The 21,443-nt window shown below is 36.7% G+C and overlaps 2 protein-coding genes across 11 annotated transcripts; both read left to right on the top strand.

Moving 5' to 3' along the window:
• Window positions 1–547: 547 nt before the first annotated feature.
• On the top strand, window positions 548–10,101 carry TMEM9 (transmembrane protein 9). 2 transcript variants are annotated; one of them, XM_014053925.2, is made up of 6 exons: window positions 548–673; window positions 4,262–4,356; window positions 5,871–5,962; window positions 6,295–6,403; window positions 6,986–7,117; window positions 8,370–10,101. In XM_014053925.2, exons 2-6 carry the CDS (start codon window positions 4,291–4,293, stop codon window positions 8,517–8,519), a joined length of 549 nt encoding a protein of 182 aa, XP_013909400.1. In that variant the 5' UTR covers window positions 548–673; window positions 4,262–4,290; the 3' UTR covers window positions 8,520–10,101. The 2 variants fall into 2 exon arrangements, with proteins under 2 accessions (XP_013909400.1, XP_013909401.1); XM_014053926.2 differs by lacking the exon at window positions 548–673 and adding an exon at window positions 683–892.
• Window positions 10,102–13,295: 3,194 nt separating this feature from the next.
• LOC106539193 (proton-transporting V-type ATPase complex assembly regulator TMEM9) lies at window positions 13,296–20,642 on the top strand. Of its 9 annotated transcripts, none has more exons than XM_014053914.2 (8): window positions 13,296–13,430; window positions 15,325–15,422; window positions 15,690–15,741; window positions 16,010–16,101; window positions 17,673–17,764; window positions 18,833–18,941; window positions 19,384–19,515; window positions 20,314–20,642. In XM_014053914.2, the coding sequence occupies exons 4-8, from the start codon at window positions 16,039–16,041 to the stop codon at window positions 20,326–20,328; spliced, it is 411 nt and encodes a 136-aa protein (XP_013909389.2). In that variant the 5' UTR covers window positions 13,296–13,430; window positions 15,325–15,422; window positions 15,690–15,741; window positions 16,010–16,038; the 3' UTR covers window positions 20,329–20,642. The 9 variants fall into 9 exon arrangements, with proteins under 9 accessions (XP_013909389.2, XP_013909390.2, XP_013909397.2 ...); XM_014053915.2 differs by having other exon boundaries at window positions 15,670–15,741; XM_087720187.1 differs by lacking the exon at window positions 13,296–13,430 and adding an exon at window positions 13,872–13,889.
• Window positions 20,643–21,443: the final 801 nt, after the last annotated feature.

Below are 21,443 nucleotides of genomic sequence, written 5' to 3'. Positions count from 1 at the left end.
TAGAATATAATTCTTTATTGGCCAAGTGTGATTGGACACACAAGGAATTTGTCTTTGGTGCATATGCTATCAGTGTATATAAAGAAAAATAAAATAGAATGCATTCGTCAAGAATCATAAGATACAACACTTAGTGATAGTCATGGGTTACTAATAAGCAATCGAATTATACTAGGAAACAAATAAAACAATATCAATTTAAAAGATATTCATTGGCACTGCTAAGAACGTCTCCTTTTGCTGTTGTGATGGTGCTCAAAGGTAGCAAGGCAAGGATGCATGCAAAACAACCCGAAAGCACCTCTTTACAGGCAATGAAAAGATAGCACTGAAGTTGTTCTCCAAATCGTTGGAGCAAACGTACAGGGCTCCCGTGACTCGCGTAACAGATTAAATCGGTAAAACGACATCGCTTCTTTAACCCCACATCCTGAGGAACAGCTACGCAGCCTTTTCGCCTCTCCTATTTTAATATTTTGCAGTCAACCCTGGAATCCACAGAGCGCAGTCATATGACTTTTTTTCTTGTTACTAGAAGGCTTGAAAATCATTAATGGTCCCTTAAATCGCGGCAGCGGATTTGGTTGGTTCCTAGCACCGTCTACTATGGTGATGTCGCAGAAAATCACAGCGAAAGGCGGACCCGACGGTTTCTAGGAGCCTGCGCTGCTAGGTGAGTCTCTTGTTCCGTCGCCAATAGCATAAAAACCCCGATGTGGGTTGAGAGAAAACGGGGAGCACTTTCCTTAGCTTGTGGTACTGTGGGTGTAGCGAAGCTTGGAAGAATCCGACCTCTGCCCGTTGATCTGCGTGTTTTTCTGGTGGTTCGTGTCCCTGGAAAATGGTATGCTCTGAAAGGGAATTTAAAGCGCCAGGAGAAGCTGATCAGCAGGTAGGAAGCTAGTAACTATGAACGGTTGCCGTTCCTTCAGGAGTTGCAGCAAAAGACACCCTTATTTAATTGGGCATGTTTTTCATCATGACGTGTATATACAATCTTCACCTTTTCATTTATATATAAAAAATCCAAATTCTGCGTAATGAAGAAAAATTAAGTCGCAGATGTATCACATGAACATTTTATGGGAGATGTTGGCCATCAAAGTTAAACATTCTGAGAAATCTGGCCATTGTGCAAGAGAGCTTCCTAGCTCTTTCCCCTCTATAACCCCCCCCCCCCCTGAGTAGTGGAAAAAGCCTCATCATCATCTTCCTTCCCTTTAACTTTCAAGTAATCTACACCACAAAGAGGAAGAAGAGTGTAAACTTTAGCAAATGCTTAAGAAAAATGCTTTAGTGAAGAATGTATGTGGAGATTTTAAGTCATCCAGGTCATGGTTGCCCCAGAGGTGCTTTTTTAAAAGGCAACTGGATTTCCTTTGAATATGTTTCCCTTCTTATCCAAGAAACTTCAGAACTGAAGAAGCTTCTTGGATGAGAAGGGAAACATCTTCAGGGAAAAAGAAAGAAAGTCCAGTTGCCTTTTGAAAAAGCACCTTTGGGGTTTTAATGAAGTACTCCAGGAATAAGAGAATCAGGCAGAACACACAAGGAATACAGTCTTTCTTTACAGGACATGCTTTGGGATGGGGAGAGTGTGTAGAAATCATAGGAGTGGGGAGAGATGGGATGTGAGGAGACTCCTTTCCCATCACATGTTCACCCAGTTTCTCAAGGCATCTCTAAGAAATGATTGGAGTGGGTGTGTATCTCTTCAGTCCCTGCATAGACCCCATCACTCTTTACTCTGAGCTTGACTTAAAATATAGATTCAAACTAGTTGCAGATAGTGTCATTTCCAAATCAATAACTGCATCTGAGATTCAGGAAAGTTTTTCCAGCTCAGGTTGTGTGGTTATACATAGTCCTCGATTTACAACCATTTGTTTAGTATCAGTTTCAAAGTTACAATAGCATTGAAAATATGAATTATTACTGGTTTTCATAAGGTTACAGTCACAGTCATGATCCAAATTTAGGTGCTTAGCCACTTGCATGTATGATAATTGCACTGTTCCCAAGTTATGTGATCATCATTTGTAACCTTCCCAGCCAGATTCCAACAACAAAGACAAAAGGAGGAAACCAGATTTGCTTAATGACTGCATAAGTCATTTAACTGTAGTGATCTGCTTTAACAACTGTGGCAAAAAGGTGGTAAAATGGAACAAAAATCATTTAACATATGCCTCGCTTAGCAATGAAAATTTTGCACTCAATTGTAGTTCTAAAATGAGGACTACTTACACGATTAATTTCTAATTTGGTCACTTCTTGAACATGTAGAAATTGGCATACATTTAAACAAAAAATCAATATGTGCCATTCCTCATTTATGCTTTTTCCAGATTGGGTAATTTCAGTGTGAGAGTAGAACTTTGGCTTTCATATTTATCCAACTAAATTGGGTACAAATTTCAAAGCATTCTCTGGACTGTCACAGAATAGAATGATGTCAAAATGGCTTGGATAGCTAGCCGTGATGTCAGAATGGCTTGGTTAGACCTCATAGCGCTAGAAAGAATATAGCTGGAGACTTCTGAGTTCTGCCAGACATTTCCCATAGCGGTGGGTTTGATAATTGGAAGATTGCACTGGTAGTCAAAAAAGAGTCTACAGATTGCATAAGAAGTGGGGTTCATTATATACAGCCTTTATTCCAGGTGACATTATTCAATTGTTATGGCGCTGCATGCTGGAAGGAAACATGGCACTATCCATCATCATTCTGTCTTATGAAGAAGTCTAGACCAGGCACTGCATAAGAAGGGGAAGATTATTCTGAAATCTTTACATTTATGCAAAATCTTATCCAGATACTGTGAAGGATAACATATTAAGTATGTATGTATTAGATATGCTTCAGAAGCTTCATCAAACTCATTATGATTCCTTTGGGTCTCTCTTCAGCTTCTCAGGCATCCAGGAATAACTTGGACATATCTTACATAAGTACAATCTGCCCCAGCAGGCTTTCTTCGCTTTCAAGAGAGTTTCCTGATAAATCTATTGATGTTTGTTATGGATCCCCCAAAGTATAAACTGAGAGCAATTTGAGATGTCACCAAACACTCTGTTTTTAAACATATGCTGGGAAATCATCTAAAACCCCAAGAGCATTGGGGAGGAGCCAAGCAGCCCCAATATTGTGAATAAATAAAGCTACACAAACAGAACCGAGAATGAACCCACCCTTGGTGTGGTCTAAGACTGAAGCATTCAGTTCACATTCTTTGCAGATGACACAGTTTTATGATTTCTTTTATATGACTCAACTGGCTTTTCTTGTGTTCAAATGTTTGATTGATTTCTGCCTAAAAGCTGAAACTTTCCAAAATGTGTGTAAATGTGATAGATATTTATGTATGTGGTAGATATGCATATGTAAGATCTTAGTAAGTATCTTACTAAGAATGTTTTTGCTTTTCAATGTTTCAGTAAAATGGAACTTGGAAAAAGTTCATGTTTACACAACTTTCTTAGTAAAAGATGATCTAATCTAACTTAATTGCTCTTTTATTTTTTATTTACATTTTGAGAAATAGCTGTTGGGATCTCAACTTTTATCAAGACTGACCACTGATTAACTTCGACATCTACCATTTTTGGAAAAATAAATGCATATTTCTTTTCTGCTATTGTAATTTTCATTACTCTACTGTTAAAGTGATAAGATAAAGATGTAGCCAATGCAGCTGAAAAGCTTTGTTCTTTCGTGAACATGGGAAATCAGTTAAACTGTGGCCTCCAGGTTACTTAAAAGGATATGAAATTTTAAAGTGTGAAAATATGATTCAAATGAATTCATCTTTCCTGTTTTTATATTTTTTACTGTTATTAGATTATTTCTTATGTAGTCTGAACTGAAACTGAATTGTAGAAAATCTAATCTACTTGCAGAAAAGCACAAGGTGTAACATATGATAAAATGGTAATATGTAATGAGCTATATTTAAAATTAATGCAAAACTGATTCTATTGAAATTGTCCAATGAATAGGAAAGGGCTGATTTTCTCTTCTCTTCTACATACGCTACAAGTTCTTGTGCAACCTCCAAATTTGTTGGGAACTATTGGCATTTGATACACAATTTTATTGCTTCAGGTTTTCAGGCCCTAAAAGGAGGAGGTATTGTCAAAATTACACATATGCTGTGGTAACCAGCTTGTCACATTTTATCAGATGAGTTGTGATATCTAAATGTCTATAATGTTATTTTAAAAAATGGCTTATTTCTGTTGTTTTCTCTCCATCCTCCAGGTAATGTTCATTTACACATCTGAGAAATCATGAACTCGGTGTCACTTGCAGCCATTTTTTGGTGTATCCTAATACCATCATTTGAGACCAGCAAGGTGAGGGAGGAAAATAGAGACAAAAATTAGTTTATAATTAAATAAAAAAATTGTTTATGGATTAATTTCTACACACAAACCTGAATTCATTTACTTGCTCTATTTTTTTATATCTGAATATAGTCTGCAATCTTTCACTCTATTTTTTTTTTGATAAACACAATTATCTCAGCATTCATCTATACTTTCAGATCCATGCTCTTCATTGTATCATATAGTCTTATCAGCCAACAACACAATATTATTAAATACAAATGTACATCTATGTTCATGGCCCCATTTATCACATATCTAATGATACTACAAACTTTCCTTATCTATTTATTTCACAAATACATTAATCAAGGAGATGTCATACAAGGAGATCTCTATCCTTATCTTATTCCCTGTTCAGTGTTTAATCATTCACTAAACATTCTATTTATTCTCACACAGGTTTTAATTCCATTATATACCAAGATTATTTCCCTCAGCGATTAACGTCCAATTTTATATGCCGGATGGGGAGCAATGGGCTGAAACTGATTCCTTGAAATATCAAATGAGACTGGGTTTGGGGTTCTTTGGTCCATGGAGAATTTCTGTCTCTGGTCTTGGAAGGGGTAGCACTGCCACAAGATAGATCCAGTGTGTAATGTGGAGGTTCTTCTGGACTCACAATTCCTGCTGAAGGAGCAGGTAGCAGTCATGGCCAGGAGGGCCTTTGTGCAGCTATGGCTTGTGCATCAGTTATGCTCTTTCTTGGACCAATGATCCCTCCTTGCAGTTAATCACACCCTAGTAACCTCCTATCTTGACTATTGTAATACTCTGTACAAGGAGCTGGTTTTGAAAAGAATCTGGAAGCTCCAGATTCTTTTCAAAATGCAGTGGACCATGTTGTTTTGTGTAGATGTGTACAGGTGTCATCTCTCCTGTACTACCAATCTGCTTCTGGATACAATTCAAGATACTGGTTGTCACCTTATAAACCCCCACATGGCTTGGAGTTAGGTTATCAGAAGGACCGTCTCTTCTCGGTTACATCTCTCTGACCTACCAGAGCTGGGAGTCAGGAAATGTGGGTCCCCTCTCCTATGGAGGTACATCTGGTGGGGCCCAGAAGGGCCTTTCCTCTTTTTAGAACAGCCCTGTGGAGATTAGAGTGGCCTCCACATTGATATTCTTTTGCAAGGCCCTGAAGTTCTGGTTTTTCCAAAGTGTCTGGGAGTTCATCAAGTGGCTTATTTGATTGATTGTTGTTGCAGGGGGAGAGTATTATTTTTTATTTTTTTGTATATTGGATTTTTATTTTTTGTAAGCTTGCCCAGAGTGAGTGGACAGCCATACAAATTTTATTAAATAATTAAATGTTACTGAAGTAAAACTGATATAACAACCAAAATATGAAGGATCACAGATTCTCCAGCACAATATGACATGACTGGAAAGAGTATCGTTAACTACTTTACTTTGCAATGAGGGGAAACTATTGGTCACACATATTCAAGTTATGTCCTATTTTTCTTCTATAGACATTTGAAGACATCCGCTGCAAGTGTGTCTGCCCACCATATCGGAATATAACAGGACAGATTTACAAGAACAATGTATCACAGAAAGATTGGTGAGACAAATTTCAAAAGAGATTTTCAAAGCTCAAAGAATGTTTGCAAGATGTGATTGTTCTAAAAAGCTGGTTTGAAAACTGCTCTTCAGTATAGGAAGACAGTGAAATGAAGTAGTCTCATGCTTTCAGTCTGATCAATTGGATACTTTCATCATGTAAATTTTATCTATTTGCATATCTGCCAAGGGAATTAACAGTGATGTAATAACAGTCTCAAAATTATCCAGCTAAATGTTACATTAAACTATGTATCCTTGAAAACAGGTGAACTTCCATATGATAAAAGGTTTTTGATGCCTGTTGTTGCTTCTTGTTTCTCACAACTACAGTAACTGCCTGCATGTGGTGGACCCTATGCCAGTGCCAGGACATGATGTGGAGGCATATTGCCTGTTGTGTGAGTGCAAGTATGAAGAACGAAGTACCACGACCATCAAGGTAAAATACCAGCTTTTTCTGTCTTCTGTTGTCACTGTATAGAACTAAGAATTTGGCTGTTGACAACCGTCAAGGAAACTAAAAGGAATCTGAAAATATACTCACAAAAAAATTAGGATTGTGAGATTGAGGCAAGAGGGTCTATATCGGTATTTCTGGTTAGTGTTTCTCTTATACATATTACTTTGTAGTGAAAGCTGCATTTAAGAACCATATCTTAGATTTTTCCTTAAGAGATCAAAGAAATAATTTTAGTCATGTTTTAGTTATGTACTGTATATAAATGTTTAGTTTTGGACTGTTCAACTTTGCTGGGAAAGGTATTATTTTATTCATCCTTTCTTAAATCTGATGTCTTCAACAATGCAGAATTTTGAATCTGCATAACTGCATATGCTTCCAGCAGATTGAAAAAGCATCAGATTGGGGAAAATCCAATCTGGTATCTTTGACCATATTTTGATCTTTCTAAGCACTGGTAATTTTTTTGCTGATTTCCTCTATTACAATATAGATGTTGATGCTTTGCTTAAAATATGTTCTTTTATCCAGGATCTTTGATGACATTTTGTGTTCATGCAGATTATCATCATCATTTATCTCTCAGTGATTGGAGCTCTTCTACTCTACATGGTCTTTTTAATGGTAGTTGACCCTTTTATCCGCAAACCTGATGCCTATACTCAGCCCCTGCACAATGAAGAAGAATCAGAGGTGAGTTTTATGCTCTTTAAACAGATTTCCCCCCCCCCATTTGGATTACCTGAATCTGCTATGCTTTGCATGTTGCTTCCCACAATCCCTCACTTAGTAGATTGTGGGAATTAAAAGCTAATAATTTTGGAAAGCTTCAGATTCTGGAAGGCTTGGCAGTAATCAGACTTTTAAATCTATGTGTTCAGCAGTGGAGATTTCTACATAAGAATCACTTTACAGAGCAAAGTGATTGGTATGTAGAAACCTCCATGTATGCTTATTCACTTATTCACATAATGTTTTCTATATGCACAGTGATGGAAGTCTTCCCAGACACAGAGCGTACCTTGTTCAGTATACAGCCCTTTCTCTCTAGATACCCTTCTCCCCAATGCACACACATCTTCATCTTTTCCAGACAGCAGAATGCCTGAAGAGGGTTCAAGATATGCCTCAAAATCTGTTTCTATAATCAGCACTCAGAACTAACATTTCCAAGCTGAAACACTGCAGATAAGTTGAGACTGCAGTTTTCTGAAGTCTGGAGGTGACCTGGTTAGAAAAGGCAACTTTAAACAATTAGTGACATAAACGAATTGGATTTCTTTCTAGGATCTCATTTTAGATTGTGGCTTACATCTTTAAAGTCCATGCACATTAAATACAAGCACATTTTGTTTTGAAGAAAATATTTTAACTATGTTTCCTGAGACAACACAATTCACATTAAGCCATAGTACAAAACCAAAGGATTTTATTTTGTATGTCATTCATTCATTTGAATTAGAATGCTGAAGCAGTGTCTAATAAGGCTGTTTGTTTCAGAACAGTTTTCTGAACTACAGCTCATTATGATCAAGAAAGAGACCTGGGAATTATATTTCAGAAATATCTCCTGCTTTTGTTTTAAAGAATATGGCTGCAGTGCAATATAACATGATTGTATTGATTATGGAAATTTATATTTTTGGTAGATAGAATGTTATCCAGACATTTCACTATAACTCCTTTGTGTTTGTTTTCATAGAAGGTAACTAACCATTCTTAATAATCTGAAGCATACTGCAGTAATATCGCTGCCTTGGGATATTTCCTGTTGTTAATGATGAGCAATTAACCTTGCTATTTTCACAGTGTGCCTGAATATAACATACCTGTACATTCTGTTTTTAAAAATATTTTGATTTGTCTTTGTAGCCCAAGGTGGAGCATTACTACTGCGCATCTGAAATGCTTTTTCTCTGAGATGTTTCTTCTTCTGTTACTGCAGGATCCCTGTTCCTTGACAGCCATACGTCCCTCAGCCAGTGCCAGAACCAATACAGTGCTGGAGAGAGTGGAAGGAGCCCAGGAAAGGTGGAAGCGTCAAGTGCAGGAACAGCGGAAGACTGTGTTTGATCGGCACAAGATGCTAAGCTAGACCTTTTGTTTTAGTGTGACCTGCAGCTGCTGGTTAGCTAGGCAAAACTTTGTTTGCCAATACAGACCCCAAATCTGTAGTTGAAATATCTTGCACCCGCTGTTCCTGATTGGGTTTGCTTGTTGTCCTCCTCCTCAGTCCACCCAAGAGAATAGGCTGCATTTGAAGCAAGCTGCTGGCTGTACGTTCCATCTATGAGGGCTGCCGCTTGCTTTATTTGTTGCTGTCAGGAAAAAATAACTCTAGGATAACTATTTGACTTCAAAAGTGAGAAACAATTGCAACTTTGGGTTCTCTAATCTGCCAAGCACCTGGTTTGGTGATAAAAATGTGGCATGCATTTCTTCGTTATTGCTTACTAACCTGTGGCTTGGCTTTCAGCTCAAGTTGGATGTATTATTAATGGAATGAGAAAAGCAATATCCTTTTCATTCCATTGACTGTATGCCGCTATATGATTCTTCACTGTTGCAAAATACCTACAGAGAAGTGGCTTGGATCTATGTGTAACATGCTAGTTTGAAAAGTTGGCACTAAAGATAGAAATGCAATAAGGGAAATTAACTTAGCAAAAAGGAGTTACTGTATTTGGCTCATAAATTCTTAGATTCTTCCTTCAAGGATTTCTTTCAGGATAGTTAACTTTACACCAAAGAAATTTGGACAGATTTTTTTTAGCACTATCATAGCTAATGGTAAGTTGTGGTTAACCCATCACAAGAATGATCTGGATGAGTTCTGTGCTTCCCAGTCTCCTAAAGGGACCAAACCAAGAAGCTTGTGGGCGCCTCTTTCACATGAAGATTTTTAAACAATCAAGAGACTATACAGATTCTTGTATTTCTTTGATTTGGAGACAGCTTAATTGCTGCCTAGGTTAAATCTCAATTTTCACAGTACATTGAACAGATGAAGCCATTACTGTTCATAGAATTTCATATGCAAACAAAGAATGCTTTGCACATGTTAAATATTGCAAATACTTTGCTTCAAAAATTATCTGCACAGGAAGGAAACTGGATTATTTAGTGCAAAGGAAATTGCCCTTCTACATGTGGCAGTTTATCCCAGTATGTAGAACTGGATTCTACTATTCAAAGGACATTTATAGAAACATAGCCTTAGATTTTAATATCAGTTCAGAGTGACATGCAAAATGAAAAATAAAATTTAACTTGACTTAATGGAAAATTTCCTGCATGCATTTGGATTTTTTCCCCCTTGGCCTACCTGGCCATAATTATTTTTTTGTAATTTTACAATACATCGACCAACCACTTGCCCAGATGTATGGGACATTGTATTAAATTTGTTTTTTATGGTACTTATAGCAGCCAGATTTATGCCACCAATTAAGGGGAAGTATTATTAACACTATGTAATGGTGAAATGTAATGTTGTAATGGTTGCTCAAATGCAAAAGACACTACCAAGATATCTTCAAGTTTGGACAGTATTTTTTCTGCATGCAAAAATATTTATGTATTAAATGATCTACTTTATCTCTTAAAATATCTCTGGCAGTTGGAATCAGTCTTTGTTACTATGCAGCATCTGTTCATTAAAGAAAGTATGTACAATATCACAGATGTCAGGCATGATTCAATAACTTTTTTTCAGAAAGAAATGCCAATCACTCAAGGGCTCAGAGAATGCATAAAAACAGAGTCTAAATTCATAAAATAAATGCTAGCCATACCATATGTGGGGGCTGTTGAAATCCAGTAAATATTGCAAGTCATAAAGTTTTCTGTATCTCTTTGTTGTTTCTATAATCATCTATATTTTATAAACCAATTATGTCTATGTATTATATTTCTCAGCAGCTGGTTACTAAGCACAGATCTGCAAAAAAAATTCTTGTTATCCATTGGTTACACAGAAGTATGTGGCAAGGGATTTGACTTTATTTACCAAAAACATTTCTAAGCCATTTTTCATTCAAATATTCGACATGATGTAGAAAAAGAAATCAGCAACAAAAATGTAGACTGAATAACAGTGTTCTAATACGTTAGAAATTAAATGTGATAAAACAAGAGCTCTAAAATTAATATAATAATAAGTTATAATGTGAACAAATAATGTGTTCTACAACACTTTACATCCTATTCTAAAGGAGAGAAATTAATGTCTAATGATAATATTGGAAAAGGAACAGAAGCTACTTTTTAAAAACTTCTTTCTTTTCTCCCAATTTATTTCTTTTAAACTGGCACTTCTAAATGTATGTTGTATGCCTAAAGTGATTTTAAGCTAGCTAAAAAATTACTCATGGGGATGCCAACGAAAGATACATATCCTAGGTCAGTATTAACTACAGTTAGGAGACCTGAAAGGAACTCTGAGGACAACCTCATTTCCTAGAACCACCTCAGTGCATGAATATTAAAAATCAATAGCATCATTTCATGCTATCTTGAGATACAAGAAACTTGGAGAGCATAGTTAACTTCTCATAGATTTAATGCAATTTAAAAACAAGTGTTAACTTTTCAGTTATAGAATTTGTTTCCAAGAAAACAATATACATGCATCTTCTATCCAAATCTGTGTAAGATAGCAACTCATGTTGGGCCTCAACTTAGTATGCACCCTCCCGTCCCATACTTCCCTGCAGAGAGGGCCTTCTCTGTTGCTGCGCCGGCCCTGTGGAACAATCTACCCGCAGAGATCCAGACCCTTACCACTCTCCCGGCCTTCCATAAAGCCGTTAAGATCTGGTTGTTCCGGCAGGCCTGGGGCTGTTGATGGATATCCAGCCCCCACTTAGATGTAATGGATGATGTGAATTTTTAATATTGTATTTTTCTATTTTTAAATTTAAACTGTTTCTGTCTTGCTGTGAGCCACCCAGAGTCCCGATGGGAGTGGGCGGCATACAAATTTTAATAAACCTTTAAACCTTCTTCCCTAAACATTTTGTAGGAGTGGATGAACCAAAAATAGGTGTTAATTTATGGTACATTTGTGTTTTAATTTATAAAGCATTTGAGTAATTTGGTCCCAACAATCCCAACCTATACAAAGCTAGTCTTGTGTGACCACTTGAAGCAGAGTATGAAACTTAACCCCACCCCCAACAAGAATGGCATACAAAAATATAACAGTACATTATTCTAAATCAGTATACAAACATATTAAAACTATATGTGAATTCCTCCAAAATATAAATATTGGTACCCTTTTCTATTTCTTCCCTTTAGTCTCCCCATAGTCTTATTAAAGGAAGTCCTTGGTAAAGTTGGGATTATTCAGCAAAAGTGCATGGGTGTCCTTAAAGTTTTACTGGATCAACAGGATCCCTTTCACTTGAATCTACCTCAGCCACATAATTTTTTTTTTCATCAATCATAGTTGACTATTTTTAACAGGTCCAACACAAAAATAATCCACCAGGACATTACTCTCAGGATGATTTTTCAGGAACAAATGATGAAACAATTGTTTATGCTGAGCTACTTAGCATAAGAGATTTTTATTTAAATGAGTAGAGGGGCTTTTAGAACCACCTCTCCTAGGCATTCTCTTAATGACTGCTGCAAAACAAGATACCTAAATTGGGCAGGTCACATGATAATTTACTTTTATGACCATCACAACTTAGGGCCATAATGGGCAGGCTCATATAAGTCATAAATTGAGGACCACCTTTATTTTGCAAGCATTTTTACTGACAGCTCCAGGAAGGACTGCATTTTAAAGAGCAATTGTGTCACTGGCATGTTGTTATTCCTCTGAGCTAAGATGGTGATGATTCCTAAAACTAGATCCCCAGATGTATGAAGAACATAATGGCAAATAAAGGACCCTTCAGTTTTTGATAATGGTTTAAGACAAACTCTTTTAATGGACAAATTATCATCTTGGCTTCCCTGAATGTCACCTCTGGAAGACCGTAGAGCCTTGACTGGTGCCTACTCCATGTCCTGGGCTTTGGCAGTTCAGGAGGATGAGGAGACCTTATTCTGCAGATCCAAGACCATGGCATTTGATTTCTTCCTTCACAGCCTCTTTCTTAAGCGCTTCCACTTTCTCCAGTTTAGCTTCTCCTCCTACCACACTATTACTTGGACAATGTTTTTTTTTTAAATCCTGCCTTTACAATTTTTATAAGTAACTGGAGGCAGTGAACAAATCCAATACTCCTTCCTCACGCTGTTTTCCGCACAACAGTCTTGTGAGGTGCATTGGGCTGGGAAAAAAGTGATTGACCTAAAATCACCCAGCTGGCTTCCACACCTGAGCTGGACTCTGGCGATTAGGATCAGAACCAATGGATTGAAATTATATTGGTGAGCGTCAAATTCAATATTGGAAGGTATTTATTAGATTTTTTTTTTAAAAAAATACTATCTTTATTACTTTTATAAGTAACTCAAGAGCAGCGAACATAATAATACCCCTTGGTAAGGAGTATTAAAACTATCCCAAATTCCAAGGAAATCTTCACAAGGAATAAGAACCTAGCACTGAAATTATTGCATTCACGGATTGTTTCAGTATTCTTGCAGCTTTCCAAATATGTGACAAGGCATCGCGCATTAAGCCAGCACCCGGAAAAATTGGATATCACGGCAGGAGCAGAATATCAGAATAAAATCAGAATAACAGGGCGGGAAGGGACCTTGGAGGTCTTCTAGTCCAACCCACTGCTAGAGCAGGACAAAAGGCTACGCGGCCTTTTCACCTCTCCTGCTTTAAATGTTCTGTCGTCCAACCCGGAATCCAAAGAGCGCAGCGGTTTCACTGAACGTTTAAAATTTAAGTAACCGTTCTAAAATGATTAATACTCCCTTAAATCGGGGCAGCGGCTTTGGTTGATTTCTAGCAACGTCTACTATAGTGACATCACCAGAAAAATCACAGCGAAAGGCGGACCAGGCCGTTTCTAGGAGCCGACACTGTTGGGTAAGCCTCTTGTTCCGTCGCCAATAGCATAAAAACCCCGATGTGGGTTGGGAGAAAACGGGGAGCAGTTTCCATAGCAACCTGTTGTATTGTGGGTGTAGCGAAACCTGGAAGAATACGATCTCCGCCCGTTGATCTGCGTGTTTCTCTGGTGGTTCGTGTCCTGAAAAATTGTATACTTTGAAAGGGAATTTAAAGCGCCAGGAGAAGCTGATCAGCTAGCAACTATAAACTCCTGCCGTTCCTTCAGGAATTGCAGTAAAAGGCACCCTTATTTAATTAGCGGTGGTTTTTTTATTATCATAACGTGTATACAATCTCTTCACCTTTTCATTTACATTAAAAAAAAAACACCCAAGTTCTGCATAATGAAGAAAAATTAAGTCCGTTGCAGAAGAGGAGGGGGAAAGTAGTTGGCCATCAAAGTTGGGAAATCTGGGAAAGCTGGCCATTGTGCAAGTGAGCTTCCTGTCTCTTTCCCCTCTATTTATACTTTATACTTTTTAAATACTTCAATGTTTTTTACTTTTTAAATAATTTTTCTCCCTGAGCAGGGGGAAATGTCTCCTCTTCATCTTCCTTCCCTTTAAATTTGGAGTACTTTACAGCGGAAAGGGGAAAAAGTGTAAAATTTAGCAATAGTACTTGGACTTATATACAGCTTTACAGCCCTTTCCAAGCAATTTACAGAGTCAGCATCTTTCCCCCAACAATTTGGGTCCTCATTTTACCCATCTCGTAACCATAGAAGACTGAGTCAACCTTGAGCCTGGTCAGATTTGAACTGCCAAGTTGCAGGCTCTAGTCAGGCAGCAGAATTAGTCCGCAGTACTGTACTCTAACCACTGTGCCACCACTGCAGATGCTTAAGAAAAATGTATCAGGCAGAACTCACAAGGAATACGTGGTCTTTCTTTACAGTACATGCTTTAGGATGGGCGGGGGTTAAAATCACAAGAATGGCAAGAGATGGGGTTTGAGGGGAGATCTGTTCATGGGTATTGCAATCCCATCACATGGTCACCCAGTTTCTCTCGGAAATGATGAGTAGATGTGTATCTCTTCAGTCTCTACACAGACCCATCTCTCCTCTTCAGTCCAAGCTTGACCTCAAAAATAGATTCAAGTTTTGGCTGAAGGTGATGTCATTTCCAAATCAATAACTCAGTGTAAGGTTCAGGAAAGCTTTTGCAGCTTATGTTGTGTGGTTATTACATGATTAATTTCCAATTTTCTGGCTTGTTGCGTATAAGTAAACATTAGAATGCAATTAATATTATCTACTTAAACCAAAGATTCATGGAATAATATACAGGCTATCCCAGCAGAGTTTCTTGGGTCCCAAGAAAGTTTCCTTATAAATCTATGGATGTTTGTCCTGGATGCCCAGAGTATAAACTACAAACAACCTGAAATGTCACAAAACTGTCAGTTGTTTTTAAACATGCTTGGAAACCATCTAAAGCCCTAAAGAGCATTGCAAGGTTGCAGAGCAGTCCCAATAAAGTGATGAAATAAAGCTTCATGAATAGAACAGGCAAAGAACCCATGCTTGAAGTGGTATAATAGTTGAAATATTCAATTCACATTTCTTGCAGGTGACGGGAGAGTTTTGTGGTCTTTTTGATGTGACTTGACTGACTTTTCTATGTCCACCTGTTTGATGGTTTGCGGCCAAAAAGCTGAAACTTTCCAAAATATATGTAAAAGTGAAGAGCATCTAAGATAGATATGGTAGATAGCATATGTAAGATCCAGTATCTTGCTAAGAATACTTTTGTTTTCAATGTTTCCATAAAATGGAACTTGGAGGGGGCTCATTTTTACACAAACATTTCTTAGTAAATGATGAGTTAATCTCATTAATAGCTCTTTTTATTTTATTTGCATTCAGATAGACAGCTGCAGGGATCTTGAGCTTGCTTTTTAATTAAGAGTGATCACTAATTAAGTTTGGTTCTACAAATAAAAGCAGCTACCTTGAAGGACAAGGTAGGAATATTTTGTTTCCTATAATTATAATTTCATTCTTGCATAGTTCATACTGCTATTAAAGACATAAGATTAAGATGCATTTTAATCAGTGTAGTTGAAGCGTTTTGTAAACATGGGAAAATAAGTTACAATGTGGCCTCCATTTTAATTAAAAGTACATGAAATTTGAAATAATAAAATTGTGATCTTTCCTGTATATTGATTTTTTTCTTAATGTTATTAAATTATTTCCTGTATCTGAAAGCCACTGCACATCTTTTGCAGACAACCCAAAAAATGTAATCTAGTTGCAGAATAGCACAAGGTGTAATATCTGGTAAGATAATAATATGTAATATTATATTTTCTATATTTAAAATCTAACTCTAGATTGTTTTTAAATTAAATTGTTTCCTCTGCCAAAGGAATTGGAAAAGACTGGTTTTGTTTTCTCTTCCACACATACTGCAAGTTCTTGGCTTTTGATATATGTTTCTATTGAGGAAACCAGCTTGTCACATTTTAGCAATTGAGTTGTGATATCTAAATGTCTATAATGTTATAAAGAATTGTCTTATTTCTGTTGTTTTCCTTCCACCCTCCAGGTAATGTTCATTTATACAGTTGAGAAATCATGAAATCAATGTCACTTGCAGCCATTTTTTTGTGCATTCTAATACCATCATTTGAGACCAAGGTGAGGGAAGAAAATAGGGAGAAAAACTGATTATGTTAATGTTTATTATTTGCTTTTGGATAAATGTAATGGTCATGTTTACCTATGTCATCATAGTATTATAGGAAGCCAGGCCAACATAGCTCAGTTCAAGCATTTACTAAATCATGGTTTATTTTTAATACAATTTGTTGATAGCAATAGCATTTAGACTTCTGCTACTATGTGCACTTCAGTTATAACAGATATGTAGAAATGCCCATTATGCTATTCCTTTTTTGGGCAACAGTGTTATATAGAGTAGGGGAAAAAATAAGAAACGGCAAGCGAAAAAAATTTAAAGCATAAGGTTAAAAAAGGGGAAAGGAGTCATAGCTAAAATTAGTTTATACTTCTTCATATATTTCTATTTGTGCAAGCCGTCCTTTGTTCCAGAGAGTAGTTAGGTAGGTAGGTAGAAAAAGGGAGGGAGAGAGAAATAGAGAGAGAAATACAGTAGGCAGGTAGGGAGGGAGAGAAAGTGTGTGCAGGTTGGTTGGTAGGTAGAGGGATAGATATAGAGAGAAATAGAAAGAGATAGAGAGAAATAGAGTAGATAGATAGTGAGAGAGAGTAGGTAGGTTGGTAGGCAGAGGGATAGAGAGAGAAATAGAGAGATAAAGAAATGCAGTAGGTAGGGAGAGAGAGAGAGTGGGTAGGTAGGTAGGTAGAGGGATAGAGAGAGAAATGGAGAGAGAGAAATACAGTATAGGTAGGTGTTTCTGCTGGCACACACTTGATCAATGTAATTCTCTTCAAAGAGAAGAGCTTTCCAAAAGAAAAAAATAGTTTTTGCACTGTGCAAACCTCCCCAAAAAGGCCCATTTTTAAAAAAGCATGAATAGCCTGGGGGGGGGCGCCTTGCAGAGCGCTCCTGGGGGGGGGGGCAAAAACGAACAGAAAATGCCCCGTTTTTCACAAAAATGGGCCTGTTTTTTATCAAAAGAATTGCATGCATAGCCTTGTGGAGGCTTATAGAGTGCTGCGGGGGTGGGGGGGCAAAAAATGGCCCCTTTTTTGCTCATTTCTGCCCTCCCCAGCCCCCAGGAACTCTCTGAAAGCCTCCATAAGGGTATGTACTGCCCTTTTGGTGAAGGGGCGGGGCTTCAGGAGGCAAAAAATGCTGTATTTGGTGTATAAGACGCACCCAGATTTTCAGCCTCTTTTTTGAGGAAAAAAGGTGTGTCTCATACTCCAAAAAATACGGTATATTAAACAATTAAGGAGATTTGATGCACATGTTCTTGTCTTATTCTCTCTTAAGTGTTTAATCATTCACAAAAAGGATTCTATTTTATTTTATTTTATTTTATTTAGTCTCCCATAGGTTTTAATTCCATTATATGCCAGTCATCATCCTCGGCAACTAATATTCAATTTTATATGTTATTAAAGTAAAACTTGGAGCTGCAATAGCCAAGATGTAGATCAAGTAGACCTTAAGGTTCTCCAGCAGGGTATGAGGTGATTGAGGAGAATGTTGTTAATTACTTTACTTTGAAATGGGGCAAAACAATTGGTCACACACTGCTTATCTTATTTTTCTTCTATAGCAATTTATGCCCAATGGCTGCTACTGTTTCTGCCCACCATATCAGAATTTAAGTGCAATGACTTTCTGGAAAAAAGAATTTCAGGATGACTGGTGAGACAAATTTCAAATATCATAGAATTTCTCAAGATGTGATTGTTTTAAAAAGCTGATTTTAAAACTGTTCTTCAGTATAGGAAGTCAGTTCAGTGAAATGAACTAAAGACTCACACTTTCTGTCTGTTTACATTGGATACTTTCACCATGTGCATTTTATCTATTTATGTATGGTCATCATTGATCAAGGGAATAATAGTTCCAAAATTAGAGTTTTTCCAAGAGCTATTAGATTCACATTTGAGATCTTATTTTATTTTTCATTTATTGGATTTATAGGCTACTCCAATCGTGAAAGAATGTGAAGAGAAATATTCTAGATTTCTAGAAATATTCTAGAATTACTTCTCTAATTACTTCCTGTTGTCTCCCTAACGACATTTTCAAAGCTTTGATGGAAGTCATAATGTTTTAGGTAGGAACCAACAGCTGAATGCCAGTGTCTTTGATAGCTATGTTAGCTGCTGGAAGATGAAATTCTGCAGTTCTGGGAATGCTTTTAAAGTTGTTATGTAAGAATTATTAAGTCATATTGAAAAAAATAGGTTCAGAAATATTTTTATATGAAAACTGACTGAATCAAATATTCTTACTCTATAGATATTGGCCTAAAATTAAACAGTCCAAATAAGCCAAGAATTTTGAAAATGGATAGAGTTTCTCCTTTTATTCACTATACAGAGCAATTAAATGTAGAATTTTTCAATTAACTATGTTTTCTGTTTCATTTAAACTTAGAAACCAGTTATAATTTGGAGCACATTAGGCTCTTAAGTCAATTTGAGATCATGGGTTGACTGTAATTTGATATGAACCAGTTAATCAAAATTTTCCAGATTTGATCAAATACATTTAATTGAAGTAATGAGTGGAGAAAATAAAGGTGAATGCTTGGATAAAGGGTTCTTATGTATCTTGGCTTATTAAACCAATATATGACCATCCATAGATAGTCAATATGTCCTCCCAAATGTTACATTAAACTCAATACCCTCTGGAACAGGTGGACTTCCAAGGGATGGATTTTTTATACTTATTGCTGCTTCTGGTTTCTCACAATTGCAGTAATTGCCTATATACAATGGAGCCGATGCTAGTACCAAGACATGAAGCCGAGGCATATTGCTTGCTATGTGATTGCAAGTTTGTGGAAAGAAATAACCCTGCCACTAAGGTAATATATCAGACTATCTCTTACACCAGCTTTCTCTGTCTTCTTTCCTCAATGTATAGAACTAGGAATTTTGACTGATTCCAGCTGTCAAGGAAACTAAAACGACTCTGAAAATATAGTCACAAGAAGATATGCACTATGGCATTGAGGCAAGAGTGTCTACTGTGGTATTTCTCATGTAGATCTTGTAGTTAAAACCAAATATATTGTTGCATGAGAGTTAACTTCTCTAGAGAAGCAAGTACATGCACTGGGGGACTCATCTTATGTTCTTGTTTTGGATTGTTTAACTCTGCTAGGAAAGCTGTCATTTTCTTCATTATGATCTTCTCTTTCTAACAGTGCTGATTTCCATTTTTCCAATATAGATGTTGACGCCTTGCTTAAAACATATTCTTTTATTCAGTATGTTTGATGATATTTCGCTTCTCTGTTCATGCAGATTATCCTCATCGTTTTGCTCTCAGTATTTGGAGCTGTTTTACTTTTAAAAGTCTTTTCAGTGGTAGTTAAGCACTTCATCCATAAACCTGATGCCTATACTAAGCCCCTGCACAATGAAGAAGTGTCAGAAGTGAGTTTGATGCAGGTTTTGTTTTCATTCAGACGGTCTGAATCTGGTGTCTTCCATATGTTTGTTCCTATACTACCTCATTCAATTGATTGTGGGAATGAAAGTAAATTTGAAAAACCTTAGAACCTTGTAGAAGGTTCATCTTGCCAGCAATCAGGTTGTTAAATGTATGTGTTCAGTAAAGTAATTTGTATTTAGAAATGTGCATGTATGCTTATTCACATAAAGTTTTCTGGGAAGAACCCTTCCCACTCAAAGAGGACATCTTGTTCAGTGTGCAACCCTTTCTCTCTACTCTTCAACCCAGTGCATGCACAAATTCATCCTTTCCAGACTGCACAATGTCTCAGGAGGGTTTAAGATATGCCTTAAAATCTGTGTCTATAATCAGCACTTCAAACTAACATTTTCAAGCTGAAACACTACAGATAAGTTGGGAGTGCAGCTTTCTCAAGTTTGGAAGTGACTGGGTTAGAGAAGGCAGCTTTAAACAATTAGTGAATGTAGGATTTCATTCTAGATTGTGGATTGCATTTTTGAAGTTCAAAAACATTAAATATGTTTTCATAGACAGTAGTCATCTTAAGAAGGCTTCTCTATTACCACTGCTTGAATATGTTTTCTCTTGTTAATGATCAGTAACTTAATTTACTCTTGGTATTCATAGTGTGCATATGCTTATATTTGTTCATTCTGATTTAAGAGTAATTGATGTGTCTCTGTAGTCCAACGTGGAGCATTATTACTATGCATGTGAAATATTCTTTTTTGGTGATGCTTCTTCTTCTATTACTGCAGGATCCCCACACTTGATCTACTCCCCAATCCACCTAAGAGAATATGCTGCATATGAAGCAAGCTACTAGTTGTACATTACATTGATGAGCACTGCCATTTCCTTTATTTGTTGCTGTCAGGAAAATAATAACTGTAGGATAACTATTTTACTTCAAAAGTGAGAAACAATTGCAACTTAATTTGGTTTCTACAATCTTCCAAGCATTGGTCTGGTTTGGTGATAAAAATGTGGCATGCATGTATTTGTTATTGCTTACAAACCTGTGGCTTAGGTTTTAGCTCGAGCCGGATGTATTATTAATTGAATAAAAACAGCAGCATCATTTTCATTCCCTTGACTGCCAATATATGATCTTTCACCCTTGCAAAATATTACAGAGAAGTGGCTTGGATTCTGTCTTTAAATTCTGACTGCTTTGAAAAGTTGGCACCAAAGACAAAAATGTAATGAGGAAAATTTATTTAGCAAAAAGGAGTTACTGCATTTGTCTCCTAAATTCTTACAGATTCTCCCTTCAAGGAATTTTTTTTTTTTCAGGATAGTTAACTTTACACCAAAGAAATACGGACATTTTTTTTTAGCACTGTCATAGTTAAATTAGTTAACCCATCACAAAAATGACTCTGGATGAGCTTTGAGTTTCCCAATCTCCTTAAGGGACCATAACCAAGAGGCTTGTCGATGTCTCCTCCACATGCAGATTTTTTAAACAGTCAAGTGATTATACAGAATACAGACTCTTGTATTTTTTGCTGAATTCACTGGATTATTTAGTGCAAAGGAAATTGCCCTTCTACATTTGGCAGTTTATCCCAGTATGCAAAACTAAATTCCAATATTGAAGGACATTTAGAGAAATATAGCTTTATATTTTATTATTGTCCCAAGAAGTGCCATGTAACATGTATTTTTTAAAATAAAATTTAAGTTGGTTTAATAGAAAATTTCCTGTATGATATTGGATTTTTTTCCCTTGGCCAACATGATTACAATTACTTATTTTATTCTAATTTTACAATACATCTTGCCCAGATGTATGGAACCTGTAGCAATCATGTCTAGGTCAACAATTAAGGGAAAGTAGCATTAACAGTATATAACACTGAAATGTAATGTTGTAATGGTCTCT

The sequence above is a fragment of the Thamnophis sirtalis genome, unplaced genomic scaffold (assembly GCF_051295495.1).
Source record: "Thamnophis sirtalis isolate CommonGarterSnake01/CBP01778 unplaced genomic scaffold, rThaSir2_p1.2 scaffold_7, whole genome shotgun sequence".
Lineage (NCBI taxonomy): Eukaryota > Metazoa > Chordata > Lepidosauria > Squamata > Natricidae > Thamnophis > Thamnophis sirtalis.
This window is presented reverse-complemented; position numbering and strand designations above follow the sequence as displayed.